General features: G+C 37.0%; 3 protein-coding genes across 11 annotated transcripts in view; 2 read left to right on the top strand and 1 right to left on the bottom strand.

Annotated features, from left to right (window-relative positions):
• Nucleotides 1-27,000, top strand: part of LOC110367769 (zinc finger protein 239-like) — a 577,202-nt gene that overhangs the window by 347,362 nt on the left and 202,840 nt on the right. The gene's annotated exons all lie outside the window — the stretch shown is intronic.
• Nucleotides 6,197-9,741, top strand: LOC118560796 (gastrula zinc finger protein XlCGF57.1-like). The gene is made up of 2 exons (XM_036132296.1): nucleotides 6,197-6,241; nucleotides 6,991-9,741. Coding segments are annotated over exons 1-2 (1,905 nt in total). The 5' UTR covers nucleotides 6,197-6,240; the 3' UTR covers nucleotides 8,895-9,741.
• On the bottom strand, nucleotides 14,237-16,878 carry LOC110367700 (gastrula zinc finger protein XlCGF57.1). 2 transcript variants are annotated; one of them, XM_036132297.1, is made up of 2 exons: nucleotides 14,927-16,878; nucleotides 14,237-14,842 (listed from the first exon to the last, which is right to left on the bottom strand). In XM_036132297.1, the coding sequence occupies exons 1-2, from the start codon at nucleotides 16,659-16,661 to the stop codon at nucleotides 14,814-14,816; spliced, it is 1,764 nt and encodes a 587-aa protein (XP_035988190.1). In that variant the 5' UTR covers nucleotides 16,662-16,878; the 3' UTR covers nucleotides 14,237-14,813. The 2 variants fall into 2 exon arrangements, with proteins under 2 accessions (XP_035988190.1, XP_035988191.1); XM_036132298.1 differs by having other exon boundaries at nucleotides 14,237-14,942; nucleotides 15,027-16,878.

Below are 27,000 nucleotides of genomic sequence, written 5' to 3'. Positions count from 1 at the left end.
TCGTCTCAGAACTTGTCCATCTTCATTTCTCACTTCAAATGAATGTGGAGCTACTTCCTGCAGAAAAGTTGCTTTAGTATTCCATCCCTCATCATCCTGAATCCTTACTGGGTCCTTGTATGACAGTGTGGGTAGAATCTTAGCTGATCTGTCATAATATGACTTTTGTTTTACTTTCTGCTTTCGTAACTTCTACTCCAACATTGACAATTTCTTTGCACCTTGTTATTACTGTCGTAACTTGGCAGAGTTGTACGAATCTTACGATTTATCAAAAGTTCAGCAGGGGAAAATCCACATTGCAATGGTGATGATCTGTAGCTTAATAAAGCTAAATACGGGTCAGAGTTACTATCTGCAGCTTTCTTCAGAAGTTGCTTAAGAACATGAACTCCTTTCTCAGCTTTTCCATTCGATTGTGCATAATGAGGACTTGATGTTACATGTTTAAAATCATACTGTTCTATAAACTTTTGCCATTCTCTGCTACTAAAACATGGTCCATTGTCACTCACCACAATATGTGGAATCCCATGCCTTGCAAAGATTGATTTAGAATGTTTTGACACAATTTAATGACATATTAGCTAACAGAACCATCTCCGGATAGTTTAAATATTAATCAATGATCACTAATCTTTACCTTTAAAATGAAACAAATCTATTCCCACTTTCAGCCATTGTGATGTTTTAATGTCAGTTATTATCATAGGTTATTTGCTCTGTTTGTTTCTAAATGTCTGACATGTTTCACATTTGCTTATTAGCACCTCAATATCCTTGTTTAGTCCAGGCCAGAAAACTGATTCCCTAGCTCTTCTTTTACATTTTTCAACGTCTAGGTGACCTTCATGAATCCGCTGTAGAATGTCCTGTCTTAACTCTTGTAGAATCACAATTCTGTTGTTTTTTCAGTAACAGTCCACTCACCACGCTTAGGTCAGCTTTAACTTTGAAGAACTGTGAACATGAGCCTATTGGCCATCCTTCATCTATATTCTGTATGACCAACTGTAACCCTGTATCCTTAGCTGTTGCCTAAATTATTTGCTGTAGCTTTCCATCTGACACAGGCAACACAGTGGACACCTAATTCACACGGCACTGAATATCCTCTTCAGTTGAACTCACACTTTTGTCTCTAGAGGCTCTGGACAGAGCATCTGCAAGAATCAGATGATTCCCTGGAGTGTAGATCAGCGTAAATTCATACCTCAGCATCTTCATCATAAGCCTCTGAATCCTCGGTGGCATCTTGTTCAGATGTTTTTTTTTTATGACGGCAACCAAGGGTCAGTGATCTGTTTCAACTAGAAAAGATGGCAGACCATACACATAGTTATGAAACCGTTCCAGTCCCCAAGCCAGCCCCAAGATCAGTACTTGTAGCCCTCAGTGTGACTCTATACAACGAAGTAGCTCTCAGTTTCAAAAAGGTTGGTGACCCCTGCTCTACATAAACTGTTGCTGCTGACACTGAATCGCTTCAAGGCAAGTTTATTTATAAAGCACTTTCCACTAATAAGACAATTAAAAGTGCTGTACATGAAGACAAAAACAGAGGAAATACGTTATATATTTAGATTTAGATATAAGATATATATTTAGTTAAAGATTTAAGATTTGGATATAAATATACCATTTATATTTAGAGGTAGCTTATATATATATATATATATATATATATTTAGATATATTTTACATAGGGATTTAAAATTAATTTTTAGCATTTTCCACTAAATGGGACAAAATGCAATAATAGTGAAGAAAGTGATGGTGAAAATATTTTCATAAAATTTTTACATTCAGCACCCCATAAAATAAAATGCTATAATGAAAACTGAACAATTTATAAAATGTTTTTTATTGTTAATTACTCTAGGACAGGCTTTCTCATATGAGGATACAATACAATTTTGCCTGTTGTAATAATCACCATCCATTGTGTAGCATGCTGCCCCCAATCAAGGATCAGACTTTAATGATGGTTTTATGACATTTTAATTTCTTTAGAACCATATTCCATTAACCCTAGCATTCAAACCCACATATCAACACCTTAAGAGCTAAAACACATATTTGTGTAGCTTATCATTTCATATTATATGATTTTAAATGCTGTGTATCAATGTTTATTTCGCATAAATTCAAATGTATCCATACATATAAAACACCTAAAAAACGCAACATTTTCCTCTTCGGAGGGGCCGCCAGGACCATACATAATAATATTGTGACTCCGTGTTTAACTTAATGCCGTACTTGTGGGAAACTAACAAGAACTGCATGAAGTTATCCATATATGTAAGTATGTATATATATATATATATATATATATATATATATATATATATATATATATATATATATATATATATATATATATCATGCTGAAGGACCCCGTGAATTTTCCTGTCACCAACAGGAAATTGACAGATGACATCAGTAAGGGAAATAAAAAATTAACATTAGTGGAGGTTTTGTGAACTTTGTCTTTGTTGTTTAACATTTGTTTTGAATAAGTCAAATAAAATATTACTTACACTAGAAGGCTTAAGGTTCTGAATTTTACATAAAGAGTAACATATTTCCATGTCCTCTCAGGGAGGCACGTCTATATATATATATATATATATATATATATATATATATATATATATATATATATATATATATAGGTCTGTGTAATAAGAAGAACATGTGTCACAGGAGTTTGAGGAGAGAAATAAACAGGAAACCCCTTTTAGATTAATTTATTCCCATGTTTAGGGAGAACAGGATGTTTCAGACAGCTGAAATATTAGGTTATGCATCGCTAGTCCTAAAAGCGGCAATTTCTTTTTTTTTAAAGAAAGGTAATGTTCTGACACTTTGGCGACACGTTGATGGAGCAATAAAGTACTTTAACAGACATTAATAATCACAAGTTAGCAACTACAACTGTCACTAACCTTATCTTGTGTTGTTTTACATTAGAATCCACGTTTTACCAGAATAATAAGATACACTCATCTTTTCAGGAAGCTTTGATTCTCTCTACAATTAAAAAAAAAACTCCACAAGACTAAGTTTACTATTTTATTTTTTTTAAGTATAGGCTTAAATATAAAGCAGCAAATGACATGATTATGTGCCGTTTTACAGACAAGTTGATGAGAAATCCTGAGAAATCCTGCTGTTCTCAGGTTGACCGCACCAAGATGGCGGCCGTACTGTTTGCGCCGTGACAGTAAATGCGGGGTCTACCCCTTTTAAACGTTGATCCTCCTGGTTCTTTGTTGTTGTGCTGTGAGTCCAGAAGCTGAAAGAGAGCAGCAGCTGCTGCAGGTGATGAAGTCTGGAAAGAAGTCCAGCAGCTGGAGGCACAGCGGAGAAACTGGAGGGAAGCAGGAGCTCAAAGAGCGGCAGGACGCAGCAGAGGAGACACCAATGATGGGGGATGTTTTCCAGCCCAGAGTTCTGCTGCACCCATCAGGTTTGGAGATTTCCTTCTTCATGCTAACTGTGTGGATGGAGCTAAAGTTTAGGAGCCGTTTTCAGCAGCTGATGGATTCCTCCTCTTCATCACAACTCGTTGCAGGCTTTCCCCCAGAAAACTGGCTAAGCCTGGCGGTGCTTTCATGCTAAGCTAGCATTAGCTGCTACATGCTAAGCTAGCTAGTGCTAATGCTAGCTTAGCATGTCCTTTGCTGCATGTCTCTCCCCCTTCCTGTCAGCCTACTTTCAGATAAAAACGAGCCACTAGAGCCGCAAAAAATCCCAATAAAAAAAAGTAGCTATAATAATGTGACATCAGCTGTTAAAAATAAAAGGTGAAATGCATTGATGGAAATTCGAATACAGAAGTATCAATTACGGCCAGTAGATGGCGCGATTATGTTTTTTCATTTGTTTAGTAATTCAGAATAAAATACGACTACATTTTAAGTGCTTTCTGTATGGAAGAACAACAGTCCCATTGGAATCTAGCTTTTTTTTAACACCGGATTTTAAACAATGAATTTTTTAGACATTGAGATAGAGAGAGAGGATTTATTAATCGAAATATTGTGTTAATTCAGGTAAACAGCATTACATAGTGATGTTCTCTGGATGTTCATTTAATTTCTGTTATTAAAGTCTTGAACTTGAAAAGAAGCTGTCACTCCTTTATTCTATGTGTGTGCAGGTTTTGCTGTTAAAAGATCGCTAGTGCTCAAATTCATCCCTTTCAACCAATGTCTTGATGTCAGCTTAAGAGCTGATATCACCAGACAATACTTAACAGAGGGTTATTTAATAAACATTAAGTAACTTTAAACAGTGTATAATTGCACAACAAGGTTATCCATGTTGCTACTTATTAACTTCGTGCCAACTTTTCCACTGTGGAGGTTCAGTAAAGTCAAATTGCAGAGCCATCGGCACCAAGTGACGACACAAAATGGTTAAAAATGTCCTCTCACTCATGAAAAGTGTGAGGCTGTCAATTTTCGGAATGTTGCCGTGACAGTTTATTATTTCAGTCAAGCTGTTATTTGGTCTAGGGAAGCGCTGAAACGGAAGTGTCCCGGCTGTTGTGTCACGTGACCAAATGAGCTCATTTCATTGGCTAGAAGCTCTATCGAGTCATCGAGCTTGAGTTCATCAAAAGGTCAACACGTTTGGAGCTGAATTTTTTTTGCTGGCGAAATTTACCAGATAAAAATTCAGTGTGAGGACTAGGCTAGTGAAACTTAACTAAACTACTAAGCAAAATGAAGATAAAAAGAAGCTAAGCTAAGGAACTATTTACATGTAAAAGAACACAAAAGACAAAACAAAAATGGTTGGTCATAATCAGAATACTTCAGTAATTCCTGGTTCACTGAAGATCTGATTTAAAAGGCATGGAATTGAGGTAAATTAGCTTAACTAATTTAGAATTCCAAAAAAAAGTAAAAAACAAAGCAACTGGACTTGTTTTCCGTAGTTGAAAACGTTTCACTTCCTCTCCAGGAAGCTTTCTCAATTCAAAAAGTCTGGAGTAATGTGGAGTACCAAGCTTTATACTACTGCCTAACAAATGCCTGTAATGGCTTAGATAACATGCAGATTCAACAGAAACTGGTCCACCCCTTAGTAATGGGCGGTCGTTAAAGCCATTAAGCCAGCAGAATGGACAGAAACTGGTCCACTCCTCTGTAACGAGGAGTCGTTAGGGTCGTTATTGGCTTGGCTTAAAGGAACAATGTTTGATCACCTGAATGAGGGTGAGAGTTAAGGTGATGATTGGCTGGAATTAATCCTATAGCTGTGTTGTAAGTTTTTGAGAGTTGGAACCTAAGGCCTCCTCCCCTGTTTAAGGTTGGTCTTTCTCTCTTAACGTAGATGGCTTCCTTCACACCCCTTTCAAACCGTCTGTCTTCTTTGTCCAAAATGTGAACATTTTGGTCACTCTTTTGAAGACTAAAATGTTCACATTTGATCTCTTCACCAGAGGAGGAAGCCTTTAAAAAGTAGGAGTATATATTTTTTTTCATAAAAAAAAAAGAAATAACTATTTTTTTTAAAACATGTATGCTAATATTCTTAATTGCCTCTAAGAGTACAAATTTTTATACATTGCCTGCATACATCTAATTTTAACAAACATGTAGTAAACAGATGCACACACACTGAAGGAAGGAAGTGATTAAAGTTGCGTGGTTGTCAGGTAATTATTTTATTACAACAGTTTTAGAGGGGTGAAAAAAGAGATTAGATGAAAACAAAAGCATATTTACCTTTTTATATTTATATCCAGCTTTGTAATCCAGGGCGGAATAATCAGCAGCTTTGCATTAATGCGAAAACGAAGCAGGTCTCCTCTTTGCTCTGACTACATGCAGAGCTTTAAGGACGAGGCAGCAGGCTGTGCCTGAGAGACAGCGCTGAGGGAAGAAAAGAGGGAAACACAGCAGCTGCCTGTGAGACGGCATGTGTTCCTATGTTTGAGCGCCAGGACGGCGCACAGCGGCGTGGAGCTCCCAGTCTGCTGGCATGGTTGGAACGTTGTCCAGATGTAGTTGTTGATAAAGCATGTAATGTGTTTCAGTGTTGGCTGCAGATGTTAAAGAAGAGGCTCCTGAAGAACAGAGTCCTGAGGGGGAGCAGCAGGAGTCAGAGCCCCTCCACATAAAGGAGGAACAGGAGGAACCCGGGGCCCGTCAGGAAGGAGAGCAGCTCCTGGTGAAGGAGGAGACTGATAGCAGCTTTCCATTAACTGCTGCTCCTATCAACAGTAAGGATTGCTTTACTTTCTTTGTGTCCCGTGTTGCAGCTAAAGGTTAAGAAACTCACTGAGAGGACTGGTGGGAGGGGCTAACGTTCTGCTCTCTCTTTCCTCGCTTACTTTCATCAACACTTCCAAAAAAGTTTAAAAAAACAAAACCGAACTTTTTTCTGAAGTTTGAAGACGTTTCGCTTCCCATCCAGAAAGCTTTCTCAATTCAAAAAGTCTGGAGTAATGTGGATTTGCAAGCTTTATAGTACTGCCCAACAAAGGCCTTGTAATGGCTTAGATAACATGCAAAATAGTACCGAAAAAAGGTCCACCCCTTAGTAATGGGGTGAACTACTCAGACTTTTTGACCACGACCTGGATGACTGAGAATCTTCACCAGCATATTCATCAACACTGTTGCCAACTATTTCACAACTTTTCAGACTTTTCTAGAGACTATGTCACATGATTGGCTCAGAACCAGGAAGTAAACACGGGCTACACTCTGAACAGATGTAGTTCCGGACAATACCTGTAGGTTTAAAACGAGAAAAACATGACTAAGACATTGTTGATGGAGAGGATTGTTTCTAGGGAATGTTACTTCCATCCCAGGTGAGAAATGAGAATGATTTAGGTTGATTTTACAGTAAATATCTTACTTATAGCTTCTTTAGCTTGTCTACAATTGTCTCTGGATCTAATCTTTACCATGGTTGTTCCATTGTCAAGATATACTTGGTCATAATGCATGTAATGTGTTTCAGTGTTGCATGCTGACATCAAAGAAGAGGTCCCTGAAGAAAACAATCCTGATGTGGACCAGCAGGAGCTGCAGCTTCTCTACACAAAGGAGGAAGGTGAAAGAATCTGTGGCAGCCAGAAAGGAGAGCAAGAGAATTTGAAGGAGGAGACTGAAGATACCAGGTTTCCATCAACTGTTGTTAATATGAAGAGTGAAGAGGATGAAGAGAAACCTCCATTCTCTAACTATAATGAACAGCCGACAGAAGTCAGAGATTTTACAACCAGCACTTCAGTTGACTGTATAAAAGTGAACAATAAAGACGGGGACTCAAATGTGGATTCAATGAAAAAAGTTCACTTAAGAATCCATGCGGGAGAGAAACCTTTTGGTTGTGATGCATGCAGTAAAAGGTTTTCCAACAAGTCAAATTTAAAAGCACACAAAATAATCCACACAGGGGACAAACCGTTTGGATGTGATGCATGTGGTAGAAGATTTTCCTGGAAGTCACATTTAAAAAGACACATGAAAATCCACACAGGAGAGAAACCATTTGGCTGTGATGCATGTGATAAATACTATTCCTCAAAGTCAGGCTTAATTAATCATATGAGAATTCACACAGGAGACAAACCTTTTGGTTGTGATATATGTGGAAGGATATTTTCCAGAAAGCCGTATTTAAAAACACACATGAGAATCCACACGGGAGAAAAACCTTTTGGTTGTGATGCCTGTGGTAAAAGATTTGCCGACAAATCATCCTTGTATAACCATAGGAGAATCCACACAGGAGAGAAACCTTTTGAATGTGACGCTTGTGGAAAAAGATTTGCCTTTAGGAAAAATTTAAAAAGACACATGGACACCCACACAAGAGACAACCCCTTTGGTTGTGATTGTTGTGGTAAAAGATTTTTCCTTAACAAACAATTAAAAAGACACTTAACAACCCATACAGGAGAGAAACGTTTTGATTGTGATGCATGTGGGAAAATATTTTCCAGAAAGTCACATTTAAACCTGCACATGAGAATCCATACAGGAGAGAAACCGTATAGTTGTGTTGTATGTGGGAGAAGATTTTCCACTACATCACATTTCAAAACACACATGAGAATCCACACAGGAGAGAAACCTTTTGGTTGTGTTTTATGCGGAAGAAGATTTTCCAGAAAGTCATATTTTAAAACACACATGAGAAGCCACACAGGAGAGCAACCCTTTGGTTGTGATTCATGTAGTAAAAGATTTACCAACAAGACAGCCTTAAATAGTCATATGAGATCTCACACAAAAGAGAAGCCCTTTGGTTGTAATGTATGTGGTAAAAAATGTTCCTCAATGTCAGAAATAAGCAAACACATTAGAATTCACACGGGAGAGAAACCCTTTGGTTGTGTTACTTGTGGAAAGAGATATTTCTCAAATTCAGACTTAAATAAACACATGAAAATACACATTGGAGAAAAAGCTTTTGTTTGTGATGCTTGTGGAAAAAGATTTAACCTCAAGTGTCATTTAAAAAAACACATGATGATCCACACAGGAGAGAAACCCTTTGGTTGTGATGCATGTGGTCAAAGATTTTCCTGTAAGTCACATTTAAACACACACACAAGAATCCACACAGGAGAGAAAGCTTTTGGTTGTGATGTTTGTGGGAGAAGATTTTCCTCAAATTCAAATTTAAAAGCACACACAAGAATCCATACAGGTGACAAACCCTTTGGCTGTTATACATGTGGAAAAAGATTTTCCACCAATTCACATCTTAAAAAACACATAGGAATTCACACTGGTGAGAAACCCTTTGGGTGTGATGCTTGTGGTAAAAGATTTTTCTCAAATTATGACTTAAATAGACACATGAAGATGCACATTGGAGAGAAATCTTTTGGTTCGAGGCAGCCGAAATTATAAAGTCTAACAGCAGCTAGGAGGAAAGACTTATAGAAGTACTCTATACAGCATGTGGGTTGCAGCAGTCTGTTGAAAGAGCTCTCCAGTTCCATGAGTGTGAGGTGTAGACAGGGCTCTGACTAGTAAGTGCTTTGAGACTTTTAACTCTACTCTTTGAGCAATGGGTAGTCCATGTAAGGACCTCAGAATGGGATTAATATGATTGTACTTTGTTTTTGTAAGGATTGTAGAAGTAGTATTTAGAATTTTGAATATGTTTTAGTTGTCTTATTGATTTTTTTTGACAGTCCTGTAAAAACAGTGTTACAATAATAGTCTGCTGAAAACAAATGAACACATTTTTCAAAGTCTTGTTCTGACAATATCTATTTATGTGATAATATGGTGTCTTAATGATACATTTAATGTTATTGTTGAGATTCAGGTACATGATAATGCCAAGGTTTCTAGCTTTGTCAGAGCTCTTTAGACCAATGAACTGAAGGTGGGCACTGAATTCTAATCTATTCTGTTTTGGTCTGCTGTGGAAAATTTTATTGATGTATGTAACTCTGATAATGCCTTGTCTGGATGCACCTGCATAACTTTCCTGTATGAAATAAGCTCACATGCTTACAGATTTACTATTGTGTTTTCTTTATCCAAGGACACAGAGGAGTTGTGTTAGATAGGAACTGGATCGTACCAGTGGCTGCACTCCTCTGAAGATTACTCCCACTTCCTATGTTAACCCATGATGTATAAAGGTTTAGTGTTTCCTTTTCCTTTCACTACTTGTTCTGACTGCATTGGGGGACAGATACATTCAAATGCTTCATGCCTTTGAATTAAAACTTGAAAATACAAAGATGCATCTTTCTCTTAATTAAAATGAGTAGTGTGCTTGCTTATTTGATAACTATTAATATCCACCACAGGCCCAAAAATCAAAACTTCAGCTTTGTCTTTATGAAGAACATTTTGACACATCCAGGTGTTAATCTGTTCATTGCAATCAATAAGTGATCATATTGGACTGTAGTCACCTCGTCGCGTCATCTGCAAAATTGTGATAATGTATTTTATTGTTCTGCAGGATAGATAGATAGATAGATAGATAGATAGATAGATAGATAGATAATTTATTGTTTCCAAAAGCTCACCATTGTAAAAACCTAACATTTAACAAATGCATAACAACAACAACAGCGACCAAGTGTTAAAAGTTTGAACAAGTGAGCAATGGCTGTTAATCCAAAAGGATTGGGGACGTAGGATGAAACCTTGGGGAACTCCACAAACAATTGTATTGAGCTTAGATCTGTGGTTACCGATGGATACAAAAAGGTTCTGTCATAAAGATAGGATTTAACCCAGGTCAGCAATGTGTAAGATATAAAAACATAATTTGCTAGTCAAGATAGTAAAATGTGATCAACTGTGTTCAATGTGGCACCAAGATTGTGTAACTCTAGAATTCAGATTTTATTGCAATCAGTATTAAGTCCGAGATAATTGAAAACTCTCGCAAGAGCAGTTTCAGTACTGTGATGTTGACAAAAACCTGATTGATAAACATCAAAACTATTTTTCAAGTCCAAAACTCAGTTTAAGCTATTTTTCTATTATTTTCCCCAAGAATGGCAAATTTGATATTGGTTGATAATTGCAGAGAATCAGTGGATTCAGGTTTTTCTTCTTGAAGAGTGTTTTTTGTTAGAATTATTTTTATTATTCTCTACATGTTTTATTTTTATTTACCGTATTAATTGCATTTATCGCGTATTTACTCATTACTATTACAAAGGTTTGAGGTTATTCAGACATCAAAGTGTTTTTCAGATGACTGATATCTCTCTCTCCTATGTTACAGAGTAAGAGCTGGTGCAACAAACAGCCTCAACATAAATGTTGATTGTTTTTGTCTTTCTTCTTTGTGTTGTTTAATGAATGTTCTAGGTATTTAAACCTGACAGCTTTATTACTGCATTCTTAAAGGTTTATTGCCACGTTATATACCTATTCCAATAAGACCAAAATCCAGTTGATCATGATTAGAATAAGGCTTTATACTCCAAGCATCCATCCGGAAAGGGTTTTGATGGTCCTTTTTTAGTCTAAAAATAACCAACTCATTGGACACAATAGCTGTTAGCTGCTTCCTTGTTTATCCCCTGCTGCTCATGCACATTGTAGTATTTGCATTGTTATAAATGTGTATACACGAAGAGCTTTATTTACTAACAAATTAAGCAAAAAAATCATAAAATACATTCTTTCAGAAAAACATTGTATGCAACCAGAGTGAGTAACCGACGTATAATTTTTTAAAATGTCAAATAACATGGCTATGCACCTTTTAAAGGTTAGTGGGAAGACTCCAGAAGAAAGTGACTCACAAATTATTGATAGGAGGTCAAGAGGAAAATGTGACAGCCCACAGCAAAAACAGGATCAAGTCTCCCTGGGACTGTTTTGAGTCAGTTACAGATTCTGAAAGAGTGGAATCTAAGCTTTCCAATAAAGTCAGACTTTTGGGAATCAACAAAAAAATTGCCAGTCAACGGAGGGTATATGTCAGCTCATTGCACTGTGATGTGAACCAACAACACTCTATGTATAGATCATTTACAGCCAGGGTCCGAAATTAACACTCGCCAGACACCAAATGCGAATAAATTTTCTGTTTGGCAAGTAAATTTCAGAGGGCTATCTCCCACATGGTGAGTAAATAAGTCGTGTTTTTCAGTCATCCTTTGGGTGGATGCTTCTTTATGTTCCTCTGCTTTCAGCTCATATTGACAACAAACACGCACGTACACAAACCCTTGCACATGAGACGCAAGTACTACGTCATGTCCATTTGCTAACAACTAGCGTTTAGCTCATACTAATTATATAGTGGGATTAGGTGGAGATATTTAGCAGGATCAGTCAGAATGAATATTTTGACCAGTAAAAAACAAGCTTGGCCGGTTGATTTTTACATCTACCGTCCAACATGGCCGGCGAATCAGGAAGTTGAGATCGGACCCTGTTTACAACACTGCATTGCAATATTTGTTCTAAGCATTGAACAGACAAACATCTTTGAAATTATACCTAATTTAACTGTGACTAAATAAATTTAATTGAGCAAAACACTTAAAACACTTGACATTTACAAAATGACTTAGACTTAGACAACTTTATTTGTCATTTTGTATGCACAGAGTGCTTACAGAACGAAATTTCGTTGCATACAGCTTGTAAATTTCAGTAAAAATTAAATTACAGTATAAGGTGCAGCAGTGATTTAAAAGTAATTTAAATGTAGACAATGTAGGAGAAGTCAAATGTCAAATATCAAATTTATTTATATAGCACTTTAAAACAGGCATAGAACTGCACCAAAGTGCTGTACAAGAGTGACAACAACACAAATGAATAAAAACAAAGTATCAAACACTAGTTTAATTAAATGCCAAAGAATAAAAAAAAGTTTTAAGAAGCAATTTAAAAGTCACAGTGTACAGGTGAGCATTTCTTAAAAAAACATTTGTATGTGCAGAATTGATTGTGCAAAGGGCATTTGTGCCAGAATACAGCTTGTAATTTACAGAAGATTTAAAATACAGTATAAGGTGCAGCAGTGATTTAAAGTAAAACAATTGAGACGTAAGCAATGCAGGAGAAAGTCACAGTGTAAAATGTGTAAATGTTAACTGTTTAAGTTTTGTGTCTCTGCAAATTGCAACTCTGATGCAACTCTCGAGTAAACATATTGGTACATTGTTATTGCTGCTATTTAATTGCTCATTCAGTGAAAGGGATTATGCATTGTTCGGCAGTTTTGGCAGTTGGTGAAACCTTGTGTGTTTCTGCTCAGGTATGAATAGGTGTGTTCACACCTGTGAATAGGTTAAACTATGAGTAAAGTCATGAGTTGATGAATGGCAAAACGTTTGGCAATGAAAACCTTGAAAAAAACATTGCAAAAAAGGAATTGCTTTACTGATGTAGACAAAAAAATAGCAAAACATTTTATAAGCAGTTTGCAGTTTTTCACTAAATCAGCTGTAAACTTCTGTGAAAAAATGAAAAACATCAAAAATTATAAATGCAAAAGTAACAAAGACATGAGAATTGATCCCACATTCAGCCTATTTCTTCTGTCCTAATTAAAAATGATTTACTCTGAACAGCAGTGCCCATTGTTGCATTTTATTTATTGTACTTCTTCTCATTTTAATCCCACTTAAACTCTATTGTCTTTTTTAATTCTCCAGCTTGACTGCTTGTGTGGACCATGCAACATTGCTGATACAAAATTTGTTTATTTTTTTTCAGGATTTTAATTTCTCCATTTAGTTATTGCAGCTGTTTTCAAAACCTTAAAATTTTAGAAGTTATTCTCAGAGAAAAACATTCTGACAAATCCTGTATTATTGTTCAATTCCACATGGGGGATGGCCCAGTATTTCGTGCTCATAGCATATGATTTGACTCCGATAATAAACACGTCCCTTCTGTCGGGTGTTTTCCTCTAGTTCCTTAAAATAGCAATTATCAAACCACTGCTGAAAAAGAAGAATTTAGACAAACTACTACTCCAGAACTACAGGCTCATCTCAAACCTCCTTTATCAGTAAGATTATTGAAAAAGCTGTATTTTAACAATTAAACACCTTCTTAACAACGACCAGCCGCTATGACGTTTTCCAAGGCAAGGCAAGGCAAATTTATTTATATAGCATACAGTACAAAGACAATGCAAAGTGCTTTACATGATTAAAATATAGCAAAATAAAACAGAATAAAAGCAAGTAGGAATAAAATGTAGATAGAAAAAAGAACAAAAAAGTGGTGATTCAGGTAACTAGAACAGTTGAAGGCAATCTTAAACAAATGTGTTTTTAATCTTGATTTGAAGGAACTCAGGCTTTCCGCACCTTTACAATTTTCTGGAAGTTTGTTCCAGATAAGTGCAGCATAGGAACTAAAGTTCCAGTCTGGCTTCCGTGCTCACCACAGTACAGAGACCGCCCTTATCAAGGTGTTTAATGACATCCATAGAAATACAGATTGTTAACATAGAGATGCAGTCCAAAGAGTCAAACTACAATAAGACAGGACAGAATGATTCAGTTACTGAGAATTCATTCATTTTATTGACAAAGTAATTTCACAAGGCATTTGTGAAAGGGATTGCTGCAAAGCCACGGACAATGCAGACGACTCTCCCTGTGGCTCTGCGCTTCTCCAGGAGTGAATGCTGCTTGGAGAGACTTTGATGCAATCAACTGGTTTCCTTATATAGGAAATTTCTTTGACCAATCTGTATAATCTGATTGATTTTGACTTTGTAAAGTGCCTTGAGATGACATGTTTCATGAATTGCCGCTATATAATTAAAATAAAATTGAATTGAATTTGCTGGAAGAAAAAAAGTGGATCATGGAACAAACTGACCACACTTAAAAATATACATCAGGCAAGTGACCTTGAACATGGTTATATTCAAATAAAATTTTTCGATGTGCAATGATCAAAATCTCTGCTCTAAATCTGAATATATATTACCCCTGTTTTCATTCAGAAACCCACATCTCACTTGAAAATATAAAAATGTACTGGAACCAATTTTTATCAAAATAATTACAAAAAACAATTATTTTTGGCTTGTTTACTCTCACAAAAGATCCAGAATAATGGCTTTCCCAACAATGCGATTTTATCGTTAAACTACTTCTTTTAAATGTTTTCACAGGTTTTACAAGAGAAAATCTGCTAATCTGTCAATTCTGACGTGATACATTACATTACTTCTACCAGTGTTACTCTTTCCCAAGGTCACACATCAGAAATAATGTGATCAGTTAAACCAGTTCTGTCTTTGCAAGTCTTACCACAGGTATAACATGAGAAAGGCTTCTCATCTGTGTGAGCACTTGTGCTTTTTCAAATAGCACCTGACAAAGGCTTCTCACCTGTGTGAGTTCTCATGTGATAAGTTAAATTTGTTCTTTGACTGTAACTCTTCCCACAGTTCACACATGTAAAAGGCTTCTCACCTGTGTGAGTTCTCATGTGATAAGTTAAATTTGTTCTTTGACTGTAACTCTTCCCACAGTTCACACATGTAAAAGGCTTCTCACCTGTGTGAGTTCTCATGTGAATATTTAAAACGCTTTTATGACTAAAACCTTTTCCACAGTTCACACATGTAAAAGGCTTCTCACCTGTGTGAGCACTCATGTGTTTTTTTAAATTGCTTTTTTGACTAAAACATTTTCCACATTTCACACATGCAAAAGGCTTCTCACCCGTGTGAGTTCTCATGTGACGAGCTAAACCACTTTTATGTTTGCAACTCTTTCCACAGGTCTCGCATGTGAAAAACTTCTCATCTGTGTGAGTTCGCATGTGCTTTTTTAAATTTCTTTTTTGACTAAAACATTTTCCACAATTCACACATGTGAAAGGCATCTCGCCTGGGTGAGTTCTCATGTGAGTAGTTAAATTTCTTCCATGACTGTAACTCTTTCCACAGGTTACACATGTGAAAGCCTTCTCACGTGTGTGAGTTTTCATGTGAATATTGAAATACTCTTTTTGACTAAAACCTTCTCCGCATATTGTACATAAGAAATGCTTCTCACCTTTGTGAATTCTCATGTGAATATTTAAATAGTCATTTTGACAAAAACCTTTTCCACAGATTCCACATGAGAATGGCCTCTCACCTGGGTGAGTTCTCATGTGAGTAGTTAAATTTCTTCTATGACTGTAACTCTTTCCACAGGTTACGCATGAGAAAGGCTTCTCATCTGTGTGAGTTCCCATGTGACTATTTAAACTTGCTTTTTGAATAAAACCTTCTCCACATATTGTACATGAGAAAGGCTTCTCAGCTTTGTCAATTCTCATATGAATGTTTAAACTGTCTTTTTGACAAAAACCTTTTCCAGAGATTGCACATGAGAACGGCTTCTCGCCTGTGTGAGTTCTCATGTGATAAGTTAAACCATTTCTTTCAATGTAACTCTTTCCACAGGTCACACATGAGAACGGCTTCTCACCTGTGTGAGTTCTTATGTGACACGTTAAACGAACTCTATGACTGTAACTCTTTCCACAGGTCACACATGAGAAAGACTTCTCACCTGTGTGAGTTCTCATGTGAGCTTTTAAATTTCCTTTTTGATAAAAACTTTTTCCACAGTTCACACATTCAAAAGGCTTCTCGCCTGTATGAATTGTCATGTGAGAAGTTAAATTTCTTCTATGACTGTAACTTTTTCCACAGGTCACACAAGTGAAAGGTTTCTCACCTGTGTGAGTTCTCATATGAGCTTTTAAATTTCCTTTTTGAAAAAAACTTTTTCCACAGTTCACACATTCAAAAGGCTTCTCGCCTGTGTGAGTTTTCATGTGATAAGTTAAACTGCTTCTTTTGGGGAAATTTTTCCCACAGTTTATACATGAGAAAGGCTTCTTAGTCTTGTAGGTTCTCGTGTGTGTATTCAGGGGCTTTTTTTGAGAAAAGCTTTTATAAACAATTTTAAAAGAATTTATATTTTGGTCAGGGTGAGTTTTCTTGTTAGTTTTTGAAATGTCAGCATTTCCTTTCTGCAGTTTGGTTTTCCCACATTTCTCATTTTCCTTCTGCTCTTTTCCCCTTTTTTGTGGTTCCTCATCGTTTATTTCTTGATCCTGGTTCTCAACTTCAGGGAGGGCCTGAGAGATGAATCTGTTCCTGCTTTGTTCTGTTTTGTTGTGGAGCCTTTGAACATTAAAAGGAATCATTACAATGTCATCAGTCTCCTGTTTCAGCACAGGTTGCTTTTCAGCCTGACTGATGCAGAGTTGCCTCTCTTCTTCTTTAAACTGTTGATATTCTTGTTCCTCTTTATCTTCTTTTATCTGCCGAGGTCCTGGTTGCTCCTCATCTAAAGTGGAGTTTCCCTCCGAGTTGCTGAGCTCACTGTCTGAACCTCCTCATGTTTACAGACATAATATTTTTGGGGACCTGTAAAGAGAGATGAAACGAAAGCTTAAAAATGTGAGTTAGAGTATGTACTGTTCACTTTAATCACTTGATTAAGATAAACTGTTTGGCTGGAGAAAGCTGGGTGGAGGAACCTTTTACAAAAGGGGCACTGTGATTCATTTGGGGGTGCTTCTTTTGAGGGTAAAGTTTAAAGCAACAATTCAAAACAAAAACAGTATAAATTTTAAACCACTGGAGAATAACTGTGGTCTGCACCACTAAAACATGCATGGCACTGTAGCTATATTAATCGTAGCTCTTCAGTGTTTCTGTAAGCTTCTTGGCAGCTCCCTGCTGCCTTCAGGAGAACGGGACATCTGAAGATCATTGATAAAACTTCACCTACATTACAATTACTCTGTAAATTCTGGAAAATGAACTCACTCTCTCAAATAATTTATTTAGAATTGTTTGCTTAATGTGTTTTCAGTGTTTTTAAAACAAATGGAGCTAACTGACATAGCCTCCGTTAGCATTTTGAAACCAAGCTTTGCTGTTTTTAGGGTTATAACAAATTTTATTTCCATAAGGGTTTTACACATTGATGGGATATTGATGTTTGTGTTTTCCGATCCGCTCATTACAACCAAAATGGTGCTTATGGAGTTTTAAAATTAGCTCTGAATGTCCGCTAGCATAATGCTATCACCTTCCCATGCAGTTATTATTCATGCTACCAAGCAAATATGGTTCTTTTTAAACATAAAGTTTGTTTACAATCTGATAGTGCTATGAGCGTTATTACCGCATTAATATGGAACAATAATGTAAATTTAATGGTGTTTTTGTATCATTTTCGGATTAATCCATTTAGCGACCGATCACTACAGCGACCACTAGCTTCCCAGAGGAATAATCACATCTATAAATAAAGTGTCCTAAAGATTTCTGATTTTACTGATCAAATCATTCTTTAAAATGTAATTTTATTAAATAATGTTTTGTTTAAGTCAGGATTTGCATTGTGAGTTGGTTGAAACACATATCAAATGTTCTGAATTAGTTAAACTAATTTAACCTCATTCCATGTTCTTCAAGTTGAACTTTGGTTCTTTAACTCAGATCTGCAGTGAACCAGGATTCACTGAAATATTCTGATGATGATGATCAACCATTTTATTTTTTATTTTGTTTCTTGTGTGTAAATAGTTCCTTAGTTTAGCTTCTTTTTATCTTCTTTTTGCTTAGTAGTTTTAGTTAAGTTTCACTAGCCTAGTAGAGAGGATTTGTTGATTAAAATATAGTTAATTCAGATAAACGGCATTATATAGTGATGTTCTCTGGATGTTCATTTATTTTTGTTAATAAATTCTTGAACTTGAAGAGAAGTTGTCACTCCTTATTCTATGTGTGTGCAGAGTTTGGTGTTAAGAGAACATCAGTGCTGGAATCATTCCTTTCAACTATTGTCCCAATATCAGCCCTTGGGCTACCCTAACAGACAGAGAGTTATTTATTAAACATTAAATAACTCAAACTATGTGTACTATCACAACAGTTGGCGTCCCTGGGTGGCCGTTCGTAAACACAGCTTGTGCTGCACACATATGAGAAATTTACCTGCCATTTTAAGACTTTTGAAAAGAAAAAGTTAACTCCAAAAAATGTTCAGCTAGTGATGATTAATTGTACTACAAGGAGCAAAAACTTAAATGCTTGAACCAATCAACTGGTATAACCAACAGTCTAATAGTTGATTTAACTGTAAAGTTAATCTTACTGTCTGAAACTAATTTTGTTGCAAATCTGAGTCCAGATGCTGTGACTTATCCTCATGTTTGCTTAAACCACAAGTTTAAAATGAAAAGTCCACAGTTATGCATTTTCAAAATTAACTTACAGTCCTAAGATCCTCTGCATATCAGTCTAATAAAGACATTTTAAGATCTTACCTTGTGTTGCATGGAACATATTTGTCTCCAGATTTAACTCCTAGTTAATCTGAGGGGCCACCCTGTTTATGTAGAAAGGGGTGGTGCTCATAAAGCTAAAAGTGCTAATTTTCCTTTAAGAAGAGAAGAATAAGCTGAAAATGCTGGTAATTCCTTAAAAGGTGAAGCCTTGAACAAAAGCTTGTAATTCCTAAAGGTTTAGCATCTTAACACTGAAAGAAAAGTGTCGTAATAAGCCGAATGTTGAACGGTCAACCTGTTTCTACACACACAATAATAAGTATTCGCAAAATGTGTATTTGAACATGAATGCATAGCTAGATATGGACAAAACATGATAAAGTCCTTAGAACAGTAAAATATGCCGCTTAAAGCCAATCGAGTTTAGTTACTCTTTTCTTATTAGGCCCTTATTGAAGAAAAAAAAGTGAAATACCATAAAACCTATATAAGTTAGATATGGCAATCTTGCCATACTGCCCAGGTCTAAAATAATTCTTATTTTTATTCTTATTCTTATTACCAAGCAGTTTAGTTTTTCCCTATATAAGCACAGTCACCAACAGATTTGATTTTATGTCTTTCTAGAAACACTTTGTAAAATAAGAAGAACTTTGGTCATCGCTGGTCTGCTTACACTGGAGATCTGGTGTTCTGTGGTTCTGGTGAAACTATCTGCAGACCAACCTGATCAGAAACTGGGAGCTGTTGATGTTCATCAGACCGGAGAACGTAGAGTCAGACATAACTGATATTTTTCTGATGGGAAGCTGATGAATCCAGAGAGTTTTGGCCTTTAGCTGCAACACGGGACACAAAGAAAGTAAACACAGCCTTACTGTTGATAGGAGCAGCAGTTAATGGAAAGCTGCTATCAGTCTCCTCCTTCACCAGGAGCTGCTCTCCTTCCTGACGGGCCCCGGGTTCCTCCTGTTCCTCCTTTATGTGGAGGGGCTCTGACTCCTGCTGCTCCCCCTCAGGACTCTGTTCTTCAGGAGCCTCTTCTTTAACATCTGCAGCCAACACTGAAACACATTACATGCTTTATCAACAACTAGATCTGGACAACGTTCCAACCATGCCAGCAGACTGGGAGCTCCACGCCGCTGTGCGCCGTCCTGGTGAACGCTCACTCACTTTCTGATCACACCTTTGTTCTCAACCACTTCATCTTAACACACCAGCTGGATTTCCTCATGCTGACGGAGACCTGGACCAAACCAGGTGATAACAGCTTTCTCAGAGCTCCTCCCCCTGGCTTTTCCTTTCTGAACAACCAAGACTTCCAGGCTGTGGAGGTGGGTTTGCCACTGAATACAACCAGGCCATCAGCTGCTGCTGCAGTCCATCCAAGAGCTACAGGAGCTTTGAACAGCAATTATTCCTCTTACAGTCCACATCTCCTACCCTGTGGGCTGTTTTATATCGTCCTCCAAAGCACTTCAAAGACTTTATTGCTGAATAATTCCAAATTATAACAGGCTTTTAATTTGTGGAGGTTTTAATATTCACCTTTGTTGTCGGCTTACCTCTTCTGACCTGATACAATCAGGTTTTGCAATTCATTAATCTGGTAATTGTTTAATGGATTAAAAAGAGCTACTCCTAAATTAAAATACCCCAATAAACGAACTTTATGAACTGCATAAGACATTTATTACACATTTAAAACCTGCACTTAGTAAAAAGGGTAAAGCTGAATTCACACAAGAGTAAATGCATGAAATACAACAGGGAAAAGTTAAATATACAGTAAAATGATTAGATATCAGTATTTCAGCCCAAATGTTCATATCGTGAAATATTAGACTAATACTGGCTAAAATTTTAAATCGGAGACACAATCTGATCATTTTCAGTTTCCTATCAGAACTTCCTTCAAGTAGTTTTTTTTTTTTTTGTTTTAATAATTTTCTTTAATATTTAAGTAATTACTAATAGTTGTTGAATCATTTAGTGACTAGATCTGATTTAATTATACAGCTTTCAATTAAAACTGTTACTGGGATTCCTCTCACTCCCTGACAAGAGAATTTACCCTTTAGACAGATTTATGAAAGAAAGACCAGTGATGATGTAACAGCTAATGAAATGTATGTAATTTGATACACAAAAACAATCCGAGAAGTCAGACTGTGCAGAAACGCAGCAGAAACACTGTGCACTGACAGCATGGCTATAAGCATGTTAGCTGCTAACAGTCTCCCTCCCACTGCATAGACAAGTTTTGCTTGATTCAAAGCAGCGTTCTGGTCCGTCTCCTTCCTTCGCTAGGCTGAATGTAACAAACGTGGTTTTTGAGGGGGGAAATATCTTGAAATATATCTGGATGTAAATAAATCGATAGAATGAAAGTGGGTGGAGGGGAAAAAATCACTTGTAAAATATACATACAGATATAATAGAGACTTCAAAAAAACCGACGACTGAAAATAAGTGGTTTGAAGAAAAAAAAACATGCATTAAAGCACTGTCACTTCATGCTTGCTCAGTATGAGGGATTGCTGCAAAGCCATCAACAATGCAGACGACTGTCCACTGTGGCTTGGAGAGACTTGATGCAACCTGCTGGGTTTCCTTATATACGAATTATTTTGGGCAATCTGTATAATCTAACCTAATCTGCATAATCTGATTGAATTGGACTCCTTCAGATGACATGTTTCATGAATTGGCACTATATTAATAATAGTTAAATATCAAAATGAAAACATATGTAGCTGATCAACTGGTCATTTATTGTATCTCTTTATAACTTGTTTATATTTAATGTCACAGTTTTATTTTAGCTACTTTTTCGCCCAGTATTTATTTCTTTTTTTGACTCATTTGTTTATTTCTGTACGTATTCTGATTGTGGCAGGATTGGTCTTCCATACAACAGCAGCTAATGCTACCTTAGCATGCAGCAGCACAGCAGCTAATGCTAGCTTAGCATGTAGCAGCTAATGCTAGCTTAGCATGAAAGCACCGCCAGGCTTAGCCAGTGTTCTGGGGGAAACCCTGCAACGAGTTGTGATGAAGAGGAGGAATCCATCAGCTGCTGAAAACGGCTCCTAAACTTTAGCTCCATCCACACAGTTAGCATGAAGAAGGAAATCTCCAAACCTGATGGGTGCAGCAGAACTCTGGGCTGGAAAACATCCCCCATCATTGGTGTCTCCTCTGCTGCGTCCTGCCGCTCTTTGAGCTCCTGCTTCCCTCCAGTTTCTCCGCTGTGCCTCCAGCTGCTGGACTTCTTTCCAGACTTCATCACCTGCAGCAGCTGCTGCTCTCTTTCTGATTCACCAACACTCTTCTTCTTCTTCTTGTGTTTTTTTGTCGGTCGGTAATAAACAGGGATGTTATGAGGTGACCGAGGCTTCGCAGCGTGTGTCCAGAACACAGACATATAACTATGTAATGTCTACGGTGGGGGGCGTTTCCACAGAGCGCATACCGAGGCTCGCTTCGTTTAGGGGAGGAGCCAAAAACGGTGACGTCAGAACCCTCACCACCCATCCGTACCACGAGCCTGCTTCGGAGAGTTTGTTTGGACTGTATGGCAGGCCGTTTTAACAAAGTCAGCGTCAACTCACTTACATTCCAGACATCTTAAATAGATTTTTGACTAAACATAATAGTTAATCAAGATATCTCTATTCATATTTTACCTAGGCAAAATATAAATACAGATATCTGTAATTATATTCTGACTTGTCTAACTTACCTCAGTTATACCATTAGTTTGTATGGGGGCTCCAACTTAAGATATTTTCAAGACATTCCCATCTGAAATGTATATTTCAGATATCAACAATTAGAGATTGAAGAGAGTGAAGAGGTGATAGAAGATGGAGCCAGCTAGGAAGAGGAGGATTTCTGGCTGGTGTGTAGTTCCACCACTTATAAATGTGACTTTTTTCTAGCTTCTACATGCATCCCTGCCAACCTCTCCACAGTTTACACTTTGTGGCCTATTTGTTGATTAAAAAAATAGTGTAAGTTCTAGTGCTTGTAGGTGCTTCACAGGAGAGAGGGAAAGTGGAGATAAATTATCACAGCATACATAGCTCATGGTGGGGAGACTGCAGAGATACAAACGTTTTCTCTTGACTAATATTTTCATATTACTGATATATAATAACATGCTTCAAATATTTGTTCTTTTAATATGTTGTTATTATGATTATTACCATTACTGTGTTAGAACAAAGCCTTAATGAGGTGATGATAAAGTCAACAGCAGCAATACAATTGCAGATATTTTAATTACATTTTTTTAATAAAAAAGCTAAGAAAAACTTTTTTTTTTTAATTTTTTCTATTAGAAACAAAAAACTCTTGACAAACTCTTACTTCTAAATGTTGGTGAAGATAGTCATGCAGGTCATGGTCATTCCAAAAAAATAAAAAACAACACAACACTACTCCAGACATTTTGAATTGAGAAAGCTTTCTGGATAGGAGGCGAAATGTCTTCAAACTTCGGAAAAAAGTCTGTGAACACCACATCACTGGTGAAGAGGGCACAGAAACGACTGTACTTCCTGCGGAGGATGAGGAGAGCCCACCTGCCCCCGCCCATCCTCACGACCTTCTACAGAAGCACCATAGAGAGTATTCTGACCAGCTGTCTCTCTGTGTGGTGTGGAGGCTGCAGTGCTGCTGACTGGAAGAACGTGAGGAGAGTGGTGGGGACAGCAGAAGGGATCATCGGGGCTCCTCTCCCCTCCATTAAAGACATTTCATCTCAGCGCTGTGTGTCCCGTAACATCATCAGGGACCCATCACACCCCCACCATGGACTGTTCTCCCTGTTGCCTCCTGGGAAGAGGTTCCGCAGCATCCCCTGCAGGTCCAGCAGGTTCTGCAAAAGCTTATTCCCTGCTGCCATAAGACTGTTAAACTGCTGTTGAACTGATAAACTACAACCCACAAACTCTGCACAACATTTGCATATTTGCACATTTTGGATAATTGCATCTCCATCTAGCATTACAAATGCTGCCGAACTCTTAGTTTCTAAATGCATTCTTGCACAAATGACCTCTGCGCAAATCAAATTCTGTAAATGGTTTTTAAAAATACTCACCTGTACACTGTGACTTTCTCCTGCATTGTTTACACTTAAATTGTTTACTTTTAAATCACTGCTGCACCTTATAATGTAATTTAAATTTACTGTAATTTACAAGCTGTATTCTTGCACAAATTCCCTTTGCACAATCAATTCTGTACATACAAATGGTTTTAAAAATACTCACCTGTACACTGTGACTTCTCCTGCATTGTCTACATTTCAATTGTTTACTTTTAAATCACTGCTGCACCTTATACTGTAATTCAATTTTACTACAATTTACAAGCTGTATGCAATGAAATTTCGTTCTGTACGCACTCTGTGCATACAAAAGCAAGACCCTTAACCCCAGAACGCTTCCCGGGCGCCGCACATGGCAGCCCACTGCTCCCCAAGGTGATGGGTTAAAAGTAGAGAACACATTTCGTTGTAATGTATGTTTCAATGACAATAAAGGTGATATTACTTTTTCCAACTTCTTTTGACACTATTTAAATGTCTCCTAATCTGCCTTGTTAAAGTTCAGTTTCCTGTTTATTCTCATGTTTCTGCCATTTAATTTAACTCCAGTTATGATTTTAATGGGATAGTGATCATCGTCCCACTCACAGTTACTCACCAAAAAATTTGACACAGATGTTAAATGAATCACAGACTCTGCTCCTGTTATATTAATTCTTGCTCCTCTTCCATCATTAATACATACACATTTTTTCATTTCTATCAGTTCTTCAATAATTTGTAAATTGTTATCATTGTATTTTTCTCACAATGTACTATTAGCGGTAAAACCCCCCAATCTTATTACTTTCCCTTCCAAATAAAAACTCTTCCAATAATGTTTTACACGGGTTATAAAAATGTATTAAGTTACATTTATCTTCTTTTCCACAAACTCTATATTCCAAACCTTTTCGTAATATTTGATACTTTATTTCCACCTTTATAAATGTTCTAAAACCTCCTCCCTTCCCTGATTGTTTTACTGCTGGATCCTTTAAACACAGAATCCAGATCAGGCATTAATCAGGTCTCCTGTAAACCTTTTAAATTCTTGCCCATTAGCAAACAGACTTCCTGCATTCCACTGTAATATTATCGTATATTTTTATAAGCCGAGTCTCTCATCTATTTCCAACCTTTTTTGGATATTTTCCCAACATCCTTCTTTGAACTGTGGTGGGTTTTAATCTTTATTAAGAAGGAAACTGTGCTGCTCATTAATTACAGATAGATGCAGATTTAGTCAGGAAACAGAGCGAGAGGAAAAGGGCACACTTCACTTTATTACATTCTGGGTCAGACAGGAAGTGGGAGTAGCCTTCATCTGGGAAAGTCCGAGCCCTGCAGCCACTGGTACCATCCAGTTCTTATCTAACAGCTGGTCTCTGTGTCCTTGATGTGGAAACACAGTAAATCTGTGAGCATGAGAGCTGCTTTCACACGGGAAAGTTATGCAGGTGCATCCAGACCAGTTATGATCAGAGTTACATACGCCATTAAATGTTCCACAACAATCCTTTCTTCTGGTTATGAAATCATCAAATAAAGAAAATGTTCAAAACACAGTGAGCCTATAACAGTCAGAATTGGAAATTGTGTAAAAAGTACATAACAAGCAAAGCAAAAAACTTAAAAGTAAGAAAAAAAAAGTTAAAGGATACATCTTACTTGATTTAAAATACTAGAATGCTGAACATCAGTATTAACTCTCCATCCGGTTTAGAGGTATTACATCGTTATAGCACCTTTAATTAATGTAAAATCTAAAGTGACTCCATCAGCAGCATCTGTCAGACAGCAGCTCAGATGAAGGTAACACACTCTACAGAAAAGTTGTAAGAGACGAGTACAACTAGTTCTAAGATTTAAGGAGGAAGACGAGGAAACGTCTTTAAGTCTCTTAGCTGTAATAATTGTTGGAACAGAGGAGCAGAAAAATAAAGTGTTGAACACTGAATATCTGTGAAGAGGTGGTGAGAGACTTCAAAGTGTTGGGCGAGGCTAAAGTAACTGGAGGAGTGATTTCAGGTATTCCTGTGGGGGAAGATCTGGAGAAGATAAGAAGTAGCATTTAGGGAGGAGAGGTGAGTAAAATGACTTATGAGAGGAGTGGAAGGAGAGAGAGTGGAAAGTCTTTCTGTTTAGTTGGAGTTTCAGGATGAGAGGAGCATGTATGACAGCTTCCATCAAGTCGAAGCTGTAAATGATCTCAGTTATGCAGAAGCTGCAATGTTCAGCAGAGCCCAATGAAAGAGAGAGGACAAACTGATCATTTTACGGCGGAATGCTAGAAGTTTAGCTGCAAATGGACAAAAAAAGGATTTATCAATGAATTTAGAGAAAAAATAGATATGTGTTAGGCTAGGTTTGTTGGGGAACACATAGAGGAGGTGCTTTTACTTTGTGTTCGGATTTTTTTTAGTATTCCTCCCTCTGGGTAATCCCAGTTTCATCAGTTCTTCTCAGGACCGGCATCACTGTTATCTTTTATTCTTTGTCTTTTATAATAAACTATTTATATTGTTGAGTCTGCATTAGCTCTCAGATAAAGGGCATGTCTATGAGATGAACACGAACAAGCTGGAAGTAGTTATACCGTCGCCTCATTGGGTGCAGGTTTGATGTCACCGTCATATTGTATGTGGCAGAGAGTAGTGAACGTCTGCTTGTAAAGAAATATATATAGATTAATTCAGTCAGTTGTACTTGTTAGTTTGTCAGTTAGTTGTTTCTATGACGACATGACATGGCTTGCTTTATTTTCTATCAACCACCAGAGGGTGCTGTTAAGTAATCTAATATTTAATTTTGACTGCTCTCTGTATTTATTTTTCTAATTTATTTAATTTGTAAAAGAAAGACCAAATCGTATTGAATTCATTTTAAAGATGTATAATCAAAACCACTATCCGATCACATGTCACAAAAAGAATGCTGTCAAAACTCACTGTAATAAGATTTTTTTATATTAGACAGTCTGTTCAGCGCTCTGCTGTGTACACAGAGGGACTAGTGGACCAGTAGGAAAGCTCACTGCGCTATTTGTGTGTTGTTGACCACGCCTTTCAGTAAAAGACATAAAATTAAGGAAACAAGGAAAGAAATTACAGTTAAATATGCAAGATATTTTGGACAAAA

Source organism: Fundulus heteroclitus, unplaced genomic scaffold, assembly GCF_011125445.2.
Source record: "Fundulus heteroclitus isolate FHET01 unplaced genomic scaffold, MU-UCD_Fhet_4.1 scaffold_49, whole genome shotgun sequence".
NCBI classification, from domain to species: Eukaryota; Metazoa; Chordata; class Actinopteri; order Cyprinodontiformes; family Fundulidae; genus Fundulus; species Fundulus heteroclitus.
The sequence above is the reverse complement of the archived record's forward strand: the minus strand, read 5'-3'. Positions and strand labels throughout refer to the sequence as shown.